This window comes from Fukomys damarensis, unplaced genomic scaffold (assembly GCF_012274545.1).
Source record: "Fukomys damarensis isolate Sample0158 unplaced genomic scaffold, DMR_v1.0_HiC HiC_scaffold_30, whole genome shotgun sequence".
NCBI classification, from domain to species: Eukaryota; Metazoa; Chordata; class Mammalia; order Rodentia; family Bathyergidae; genus Fukomys; species Fukomys damarensis.
Window position 1 is genome coordinate 67,218,009 of NW_022900942.1, and position 11,166 is coordinate 67,229,174.

The 11,166-nt window shown below is 52.5% G+C and overlaps 1 protein-coding gene across 1 annotated transcript in view; it reads left to right on the forward strand.

Annotated features, from left to right (window-relative positions):
* LOC109118528 (translation initiation factor IF-2-like) overlaps positions 1 to 5,649 on the forward strand; it is a 7,242-nt gene extending 1,593 nt beyond the window's left edge. Inside the window, exons 2-3 of the mRNA XM_033757421.1 lie at positions 5,132 to 5,444; positions 5,579 to 5,649. Coding sequence (XP_033613312.1) covers positions 5,132 to 5,444; positions 5,579 to 5,649 — 384 coding nt within the window. The remainder of the gene's footprint in view (positions 1 to 5,131; positions 5,445 to 5,578) is intronic.
* Positions 5,650 to 11,166: the final 5,517 nt, after the last annotated feature.

Sequence of the window (11,166 nt, forward strand, 5' to 3'; positions counted from 1 at the left end):
CCGCGGACGCCTCCCCTCGGGTCGGGGAGCCGCTGGTTGCTGCGGGTGTCGCTCCCAGCTGCCCTCCTTCCTCCTGGTCCCCCCATAACGGCCCTGGGCGGGGGTCAAATTGAGGTCTCCAACTCCTGTTCAGCTGCTAGAGAAAACGCGGCTCCTGCCTCCACCTCCGTCTGCTTCTGCGTCTCATCCTGTGCAGGGCCAGGCGCCTCCCCTCTGCGGCCGCGGCCTGGGGACCGCAAAGTGCGCGCTTCCTTGCTCCGCGTCCCCACGGCACGGAGCGTCCTCAGTGCTCGCTCGTCGCGCCCAGCAGGCGGGAGGCGAGGGGATGGTGTCTTCCGTCCCGCCCCCGGGCGCCGTCCTCCTGAGTTGTCTGCGGGTGGGCGCCAGGAGCGAGGCGCTTAGCACGCTTAGTTCGTTCCCGGTGATTAGTGGACACCTCCCCGCTGGCAAGAACAAACCCTTGGGGTACTTTCAGTTAACTTTTGGGGGAAAAGTTTTTACTTCTCAAAATGCCACTTCTTAATGATGCTCCTTGACTTGTAAGAGAGCATTTCTCATGGGCCATAAAGAATGAACGGTCTTTGTGGTGTTCAGACCATGTCCCTCTAGTTTATCATGGTGGCATCTGCAGAAAAGCAAGCAAAAAAACCCAAAAAGCCCTGCACGGAATAAAATGTACATCCAAGAAGCCTTCCCCACTCAGGGGAGGAGTCTGGAAGCCCAAGGAGGTATTGCAGTGAATTTTGGCACAGAGTTAGAGCAATGAGTTCCACGTGTGAGGGGCTGGCAGGGACTGCAGCTGTCTCTCCCTCCTCTGGCAGACGCTGCTTTCGTTTGGGGTGGCATTGTGCCCCACTCGGAAAGACCACATTTGGTGGCCTCCTTTGCAGTTGGGAGACGGTCACACAATGCTGTCCTGAAAAACCGGAGTGGAAGTCTGCTAGGAATGTGTGAAGGCTTCACCCTTTTCTCCTGCTGGGTCTTTCCCTTTCCAGCACCTGGCTGGCTGCGCCTCGGCCACACCTGTGGCTGGGAGCTGAGGCTGAGAGAACTGTAGAACTCAGCCCCACACATATGAACTGGTGAACAAAGGTCCACTGATGTGGGGAGAGCAGGAAACCCCTGCTTTATTTAAATAAGTGTGGCCAAATTTTCTATAGTGCCAGTTTATGTTGCATTTTATGGATATAAATATAATTATACCTTTTTTGTGGACACGTAAGACACATCAGCTGCCACATAGCCGCCTTTGCAGGAAGGTCAGTCTTCATAGGGAGGCCTCCCCTCCTGTTCTCTTCACCCCTCACAGCTGCCCTGAGGCCTCCACCTTGTCCAAAGTCAGTGGACAGAACCGGGAAACCTGATCACACAGGGCAGAGGTAATTGCTCACCACATGCCTTTGCCGGAAGCTTTTCCAGGGCATGCTGAAGCTTTATGGCCTGACTTTCCTTTAGTTTTTCTTTCTTTCTTTTTTAAGTTTATCAAAAAATGTCGCAAATGCGGCTTCATTCTTGAAGGTTGTCTTTCCTGGGTATACGAGTCTAGATTTTGCCTTGTTTTGAAAATGCCATTCTGTTGTTTTTGGTTTCTGCTATCCTATAAGTGGTCAGCTGTCAGTTTACTTATTGCTTCTGTAAGTGAACTTACCTGTTTTCCCTAGACTGTTAAAAGATATTCTCTTTGCTTTTCAGTAGTTTTAATATAATACAACGAGAGATGGGGTTTTGTTTGTCTATGCAATTTGGGCCTTTAGAGTCCTCTGGATTTTGTGACTGGATATTTTTCATCAGTTTTAGAAAAATTTCCATTGTTATCTCTTCTGATAAAGTTTCTACCCAAATTCTGTCTTTTTACTTAATGAGGCTCTAGTTACTTACATGTTAGACCTTCTCATTTTATCTTCTATGTATCTGACCCTTTCTTTGTATTTTATTTCGGCATCTTCTTCTGATCTCCTTTCTACTTTAGCATTTCTGTCTGCAACTACATCTAATCTGTAGTTTATCCTATATTATGAGATCTTATTTGTGATCACTGCATTTTTTATTTCTAGAACTTCAAAAAGTAGCTTCTGGTTCTTGACAGAATTTAAAATTTTATCTTTTATCACTTTGTCCTTGTTAAGGATAGCTATTGAACAACTCTGCACCTTAAATCCAAAGGGTCTACTTCTGTTTTGTTGGTTTCTATTTTTTTCTAGTTATTTTAACACCAGACATTGTATATGAAATATGATGATAGAATAATTTGAGACCTACAATGATTTATCTTCATACAAAGAAGTGAGTCAATATAACCTTAGCATATTCTGGATGGTTAGAATCCCCAGGGAGTTTTAATTAGTTTTTAAAGATTTTAAAGATTTTATTTATTTATTTATTACAATACTGGGGACTGAACTCAGGACCTTGCATTTGTCAGGCAGGGGCAACACCACTGAGCTAAATCCCTGGCCCTCCAGGGAGTTAGAAAGGCTAGTGTTTAAAATCTAAGGATTCTGATTTGGTATGGAGTTGAGGTCTGGACATTAGTGTCTATGACTGCTTCCAAAGTGATTAACATTTGTATCACCCTAACATCAAATATAAGAAAGATAGTATGAAAAGAGAAATTAACAGCTCAGTCCCTTAGTTTCACTTATGAATAGAGCTGCAAAAATAATGTTGGCAATGGAGTGCATTGTTACAAAAAAAAGAACAAACTCTGACTGAATAGACTATTCTAGAAATGATAGAGTCGCCTGCTAGATATGTGCTGGAACTGGGAGACTGGTGGCTGATCTCAGGGAGGAAATTCTAAATTTCCTGTGGCTGCAGCCCCCAGATCTCCTAAGAGCATATCAAATTCCTTTCAGCTTCACCCACCTGCTTGGTTTCACAACTCTGAGGCCCACACAGTCACTCCTATGGGGGCTCACGTCCCCCATTGGCCCCTGTTGACCTTGCTTGACTCATTGGCCTTATTCACACCTCGTTTGCATTGTGGTTTTGACCCCCTCTCCATGGGCTTTGGCTACCAGGTTTGTTCTGAGTAGGACAATACATTCAAAGACTTCTCCCAGTGTGAGGGTTGAGTCTCACAGGTGACTGGAAGAAGCCACAGTAGTCAGGGACTCCAACCACTGTCCAAATTCTAGGACACACACACACACACACACACACACACACACACACGTGCGCACACCCTACTGCCTGGGGAAACTGCCACCTCTGGCTCTGCCTTCTTGGATCTCTCCCAAGAGATCCTGTTGAGGACGATCCAGAAACTGAGACCTCACAACACAAGGCAGAGACTACACGTCTCGAGCCCAGGCTGATCCCAGATTCTGGGATTAGAAACACACACATGGGTGGTTTCCTCGCAGAAGCTTATGAGCATCATTACTCCACGACATTTCCTATGGAGAAAACCCATAGGAACACAGCAACAGATGCTGAAATTTTAACAACTAAAAACAAAATTGTAATAGGAATGCAAAAAATCTCTGAGATGTGCTGAAGTCTACTGGGGGGGTTCATGCTTCCCTGGCTCTGTCTGTGCTTCCTCCTGGGGTCCAGCTGCTGTGTGTCCTGTCCCCTCTGGCCCTTGGGTAGAGTCCTGCATGAGCCTGGGTGAGGGGCGGGATGTGAAGTGAGCACCGTGTTGTGCCAAGGTGTGAGGAGGGTGAGACTTTAGGTGCTCATCGCCGCGATGATGTGGCTGTTGTGCTGGTAGAGCCACGGTTTGGACAGCATCCTTCCTGTCCCTTCTGGGGAATGGCCAACCTGGAGGTTCCTCACAGCTGGCCTTGTGGGAGTGAGGAGCAAGTGTGATCAGCCACTGCGATTTGTGAGCCGTTGGCCCCACAGGGTGGCCTCCCTGGACCAGAGGTTGTTGGAAAATGTTTTCTACAAAGGACTGGATAGTTGAGAATGCAGCTCGTGTGGTCTCTGTCAGTGACTGAGCTCTTCCATTGTAACAAGAAGTGGCCATTGATGTAAATGCATGAGTATACCTGTAGCCCAATAAAACTTTATTAACAAAAGGGTAGATGAGATGGTGAATGTATTCATGAATCATGGCTTGCTCTTGATTAACACTTTTAGGTACTCATAGCTTATTACAAATACCATTCTGAGAAAATTCTAACATTCCAGTTAAAAATAGGAACAAGTAGGGTTGATCACTATTATTACTTTTAAACACCATTTTAGAGGGTCTAGTTAATGCAAGCAGTTGAAGTAATTGATGTAAATAGAGGAAATTAGATTTTTTTTCTGAAAACCATTATATATCCAGAAAACCCAAGAAACACTAGTAAAAATGGATAGAATTTACAGGACAATTTGTTAAGATGAAGGAATTAGATGGGTATATGTACAAAAATCAATAGCTCTGTATGTTGTATACAAAGTCTTCTACGCGTACCAAGGAGAATCCTACATAATCAAACAACAAATGTCACAATAGGAGCAAACATTAAACTGGTCTGGAGTAAACTTAGCAGGAAGCCTCTGACAGCTCTACAGAGAGGAGTCTGAGATTTGTTAGACGTGGTCTCCCTCTGGAAAGGTTTAGCGTCACCGCAGTGTCGGGGGGCCTGCGAGTTTTTGATGTCCCGAGTTAATTCAGGGCTCTTGTTTAAAGCTGGGGGCTCCAGTTTCCTCCTTGGGAAGAGCAGGGCAGGGCCCCCGCACAGGGCTACTTGGGGGTAAACTTGGGCATGGGGCCTGGGCCTCAGCACGCATCCCCTGGGTGCAGGCTCACCTTCCCCACAGGCAGAAGGTAACCAATCAGTCGTGTGCGGTACTTTTGGTGCACCTGGGTTTTGCCCGTGAGGCATCAATCTTAGGTTGGGGATTTCTGACTGTCCGATTGGGGCTGCCCCACCTGTGCTGTCCTCAGAGGCCATCGGAGGTGAAGCCCGCGCCCTGACCCAGCCAGGCGGGACAGGGCACAGGCAAGGCCAGCCCTTCCTCGGACCCAGGAGCCGCTGACTCTCGGGACAGCACCCACCTCCCGGCCTGTTGTCTGACCCCTTGGCGGGAGCGCGGCCCCTTCCTGACCCGAGGGAGCTCGTGGGTGGCTCCTCTCTCCAAAGGGCCACACTTTTATCAGTGCGGCTGCAGCTCCTGTTCTCGGCATCCGCAGTGTCCCAGGACTGAAAAGGAACCACTCTCGCCACCGGCCCACTGTCCTCCCGTTCCCGCCGAGTCTCATCACCCACCCGCTGCTTCTGCACTGTCCGCTGGACCGGGTTCTGATGTAAACGTTGAGAGCAGAGCCACACATCCCAGCAGGGCACCCCACCCTGGTCCTCCGAAAGGCGCCTTGGAGCCGGCAGTCAAGAGAGCGAACGGACGCGGCCGCAGCCTGGCCGGGTGCAGTGGCGCACACTGGCGACCCCAGCCCTCGGGAGGCCAGGCCAGCCTGGGTCACGTGGCGGGGCAGTGGGGCATCCAAGGCGAGTGAGGTCCAAGCACATTTCCTTGGCATCACGCGCCTGTTGAGTCCAGCCCCCTCACAGCCCGGGGTTGGACCAGCAAAGATGCTTCATCCGGAGGACCCCGGCCCCTCCTTTGCTCCCTCTCCACACAGCCGGCAAGGCCAGCGCTGTGTCCCGGCGTCCGGTCACCTGGCGGCGCCTGCAGGCCCTGGCACACGATTGACGGCCGTTCCTCCGGGGGTGCTGGAAGCGGCTACATCTGCTTCCCTTCACTGAGACGTTTATGTTCTTCCAGACAAGAAAGGAAAGGATGAGGTTTATTAGGGCAGTATAGTAGTAATTATGATGTCCACATAAATTTTGTTGGGTTTAGTGCTCTTAAATACTGAGACATTCACCACTGTCTTCCCCCGCTCCTTTCCTAGATGCAAAGCAACAATGACAAAAGAAAGTCATGTGCCACGGAGGGAGACCCCACGGAGGGAGACCCCACGGAGGGACACCCCACGGAGGGAGACCCCACGGGCCCTGCTGGCCACTGCAAGCCTGCCCCGGCTTCCCAAGAGGGCAGTGACGCTCCCAACCTGTACCGGGGGACCTGCCAACCACACGACGCTGGGGTCCCAGGGCACCAAACTCGTGGCTGGCTAAATCAGGCGCAGAGAGGAATTTGGGGCCCACGTGTTAGGTTTTGAAGAAAATCATAATCTGTCTTAGAGGAGCAGGCACAGGACGTGGGAGTAGAAGGACCAGATTTCATGCTGAACTCCCTGAAGTTTTAGTCCCAGGAATGACCTAGAGAGGCAAATGTAAAAGACAATTCCAGCTGCGGCCTGGACTGAGAAGCGGCGACCTGTGGGGCAGTCACAAACATGTCCAGAGACGGGCGTGCGGGGGAGAGGGAGACACGGACAGACGGGGGACGCCGTGGGGGCAGAACCTGCAGGGCCTGGCGATGACGTGGGCGGCCATTGTGTGTCGGGGTGGTGCCAAAGATGGGGCTCTGGGCGGGGTCCCTGGGCAGGGGTGGCGCCGTCGATCTGAGACGGGAAGTGGAACGGGAAGAGTGGTTTCGGACAAGCCCAGCCTGCGGTGCAGACGGCCCTCACTCACACCCGGCTGCATGGAATGTTGGAGTCCAGAGCAGGTCTGGCGCCCAAGGCCTGGCAGGCCGTTCCTGGGCGAGGGGCTGTCCCTGCCCGCCAGGGGTGTCTGCTGGCCCTGCTGGCCCCTCGCCCGTGCTCTGGCCGTGCTGTCCTCTGTCACTGCCCATCCTCAGCGCTCTCCAGACGGGGCCTGTGCTGCCCACACCTCCTCCTCTCACAGAACAAACGGCTGCAGCCCGCACTCAACGAGGTGGGGCAGGTGCCACGTGGGGCGTCCACGCTGCACCCTCAGTGCTGATGTCAGGAGCAAGCGCCCACCTGGGGAGCCGGGAGCTTCCTGTGCCCTGGGACGTCGTGCTTCTGGGTGACTGCCAGTGAGAAGTTCAGCACCGGGGAGCCCTTGTCCCTGCACCTCTAGGGCTGCGAGCCCAGCAAACCTCTTTCCAAAGCTCCCGCTTCAGGAATTTCTTTGTGGAAAGGGAAAGTTCACTGGAAGAAGCATTGTGGTGAGAGTGGCTCTGACAGGGAGGTAGGGAGGTGGGCGCGATGTTCCTCTTTCTAACGGGGACCCCAGGGCGGAGGGGGCGCCGGGCCAGGCTAGGACACCTGGGGCATAGCTGGGGTTGTGGGGTCCCTCCTGGGCATCTGCAGGGCTGGCCTCAGGCAGGGGATTCCAAGGGCCAATTCCTCTTAGGGTCACTTGTGTTTCTTCTTTTGATTGCAGGAGCATGGGTTCCTTGTTCCACTCCCGTTCCTGAAGTTGAGCTTATAATTTTTTTGTGTTTTTTGAGACAGTCTCCCTCTGTGGCTGAGGCTGACCTTGAACTTGCAGCAATCCTCCTCCTGCCTCAGCCTCTGGGGTGCTGGGTTACAGGTGTGAGCCACACTCAGCTCGTCCCTCATTCAGGAAATCACAACCCCATCAGATCCAGAGGGAAGACTGAAATTCTCCACAGGAGCAAGGACCTCTCTCCGAGAAGTCCCCCAGCCGGTTCCCTGCCATGTTCCCATGGCGGGGTACACACACCCACCCGGAAGGAAGCCCATCCCTGGCAAGAGGAGCAGGATGGTCACAATCGGCCAGGACTGGTCTGGACCGGGCCCTCTCTTGGAATGGACCTGGCGAGGCCCAGGTGGGAGGATCACTGTCCAGGAGGCGATCACTGACCCTTGGAGAACTGGCCCCACCTTGGAGCCAGGTGGCCGCTCCATCCGGGTGCCCACTCCCTCCTCTGGGTACAGGGCTGGGCTTGGGTTCCAGCCAAGGCCAGTGCAACCACAGCACATTCCTCTGTTAAACTAAGAGCTTGCTGGAGGGCAGGGTGCACCTTGCCCCTATTTGACACCCAGCACGGCCAGCTCCTAAGTGTTTGTTGAACAGGGCTTACACTTATTCAAGCCCAACCCCCTCCTTTCGCTCCTCGGAGACTGACCTTGAGGAAGGCCAGTGTGGCAACACCAGGTCGCTCCCGAAGGGACTCAGGGAGGAACCTGTTAGCATTAACTCACACAGGGCATAAACGGGCTCTTTCCCAGATTCTTCTGTCTGCAGGCCTTATTTTCTCGCTGTATTTTCATTTCTCTTTTCTGTGTGGCTCCCTGAGCCCTGGCTGTCTGGCTTGGTATGCTGACAGCTTCTTGCCAGGGTGATTTTGGGGGTCAGATGCCCATACCCTGCCGGCTTTTCCCATCTCCCGGAATCAGTGGTCAGAATCTCGGAGTGGGCCACGGGCCAGAGGCACCTTTGCTCTACACGGGGCCCTCAGAAAGCTGTGTCCCTGGGCTCTTTATCTTAGCTCTGCCCAGGCAGCACTCCGCAAATTGGGATTTATGTCAGGTCTTACGCTTTTAGAGAGAGCAGCAGAGTGGACATGTACATTTGAGGGACAAGTTGGAAAGCTGGGTGGAGGACGTTGTCACGTAGCCCAAGGTCTCTTCCGTGAAGACCCACGTGCAGGAAAAGGGTTGTTGCTCTAAACTGACTTCCTGTTGGGCTTCTGATGACAGATACATCCCAGCTGTCACCGGGAAGAAGGACAGAATTTTGTCCCCAGTGGTAGCCCCTGCCAGGCCCTGAGGATCACCCACCGTCCATTTATTTGCTCCTTTGAACTGTTTTTTTTTCCATTTTCATTATTTTCTGTTTTGTCTTGTGGTCACCTTTCTAAGTTGCCTCAGTGTTTCTGGACGTGTGTGTTCCTGTTTATCTGCCATCCATCCGTCTGTGTTCACAGCGCATAATCTCCATCGGCCCAGATTTCTTTAAAGTAATTGTCCATGCATGCTAGCAAGTCCTACAAACAACACGGAAGATTTAGAAATGGGTTTGAACTAGAACTTGACCACGAGGCCAGGAGCCTGGGTCCAATTCTACCTTTGTTGAATCCTTGGCCAGGGCCGCTCCAGGCCACCCTCAGGACAGGCCGTGCAGCTGGCACCACTGAGAAAAGAGCTGCGGCCATCACTGGCCCCCCCGACCAGGGAGCAGACTTTCTCTGGGTTTGCTATAAAAGCAGGGGATTCCCTGACTCAGTGCTCTGCAGTGGCAGAGCAAACCCACTTCCCATGTGGTATAATCGGAGCCCGCTGGGTGGCTTCTGTGGAGGCCAAGGGTTGCGGACGCCATGGCAACCCTGCCTGCTGTGTGGTGAGTCCCGCAGCCCTTGGTTTCTGGTTAGGAGCCTCAGTCCTCCGCCAGTCTCTAGGAAACAGGCCAGCTTGGGAGTGGGCAGTCGAGTAAACTAAAACCTTCAGCCCTCACCACAGCACAAGCTTACACAACCTGACCCCAGAGGAAGACATGATGGTCACAAAGGTCTTTGGGGTGTAACCGGAGCTTCCTTTTTCACTTTCTAGGCTGGGTCGAGGGGTTCATTGCTGAGCAGAGATCCCCAAACGCCAGCCTAGACCGGAAGGGAAGGAGCAGGGGAAGAGAAAGCCAGCAGGGGAGGAGGACAGCGTGCAGACATTTCATGTCCCTTCCCAGCTGCATGTGCCCATCTGTCAGGACAAGACGGGTGTCTGTGCAGGCACCTGTGGAACGGGTAAGACAAAGAAGGGGCCAGTGGGGCGTGGGAGGGGACCCAGAGAAGGGGCCAGGTGGGGCTTGGCCTAGGGTGGAGGAGGGGAACGTGTAGGGCAGCTCCTGGTTCCGCCCGAGGACTCTGGGGCTGCGTCCACCCGCTGAGCAGCTCTGGCACAACCCTGAGGAAGTCCTGAGGGAGCAGACGGTCTCCTCACGCACACGGCACACAAAACCCTCGGCCAGCTCTGGCCAGGACGAACCCACTGCTCAAGAAGTTGGAGACACGAGCGGGGGTCTCCTACGATCACTTCCCTTCGTCCATCGAGGTAGTTAGGGTTCTGTCTTAAGGCTCTATTCCGGGTCAAATATTTGACCGAAAGAAAGTAGTTTTCCTTCAGGGAAAGCACTCTGAAATCACTAGCACAGGAGCGATTCAGAACAAATTTGCCAAAGCAACGTGTGCGTGCGCGTGTGTATGTGTACAGTGGAGGACGGGGGATGAATACTTCTCTCCAGGACTCAGTATTAAGCCGAAAGTTTAAGAAGTCACCCCTCACCCCATGAAGACACCTACGTGGTCAACTTCCCAGGAACAGGGAGAGCAGAAGGGCAGTGCCGAGAGGGGTGCGGGCCACTATCTAACGGGGACGGAGTTTCTGCCTTGGAGGTGTGAAGTTGTGGGACTGTTGCGCAATGGTGTGTGACACTTAGCACCGCTGAGCTGCGCACGTAAAATGGTGAAGAGGGCAAATGTTTTAATATGATTTTGAGAAATTGTAAAGGGCGTAAGTGAATGAGGTGAACAGAGTATTGAATGTGTAGTTCTAACTTCACAGATCAATTTAAATTAAATCGTACTTGCTACAGGAGGCAAAATTCAGAAAGGAACGGACTTCTCTTTTTCACTGATTGTAACCAGCACTGCGGACGAAGGCTAGAGAATAGTTTAATATCAGTTCAATCCACAGCGGCATCCACATATAAAACAGGCACCCACACACGTGTGTGCGCACACACACTCCACTAGTGGTCATTGTGTGCTTTCTTGCAAAGAAGAAATCATGCCTCTGCTTATTAATTTTCTAGCCATTACAAAAGGTCACTAGGGAGGAAGGAACTTCTGGGCCTATATGGAAAGCAGGTCCTGAAGAAGGTTTCATCCTTGTTCACAGCAGAATTGTTTCCAACAGCCAAAGCTAAGAAGCAACTTCAGAGTCCGCTGCTGGATGGACGGACACACAGAGCCTGGCATATGCAGACTTACGTATTTATGAGCTCGCCGTCTTTCCACACGTGGGGCAGCACCAGCCTGGGCAGGAGGGCGCTGGGCCCACAGTGCAGCTGCACAGGTGAGAGAAGGGCACCATACGACCCCAAAGGGGCCCTGGGTGCTCAGACTCACAGGAGCAGACGGCAGGAAGGGGCTTGGGGGTGGAGCCGGGCAAGACAGGGCTGCCATGTCCTGGGCACAGACCTCATCTTGCAAGGTGGGCAGCGTCCTGACTCTGCACTGTGAACCTGAAGTTCTATGTGTATTTTACCACAATGAGGAATGACAGCTCACTCCAGAAAGAATGGCCATCATCAAGAAATCAAGTAATAACAAATG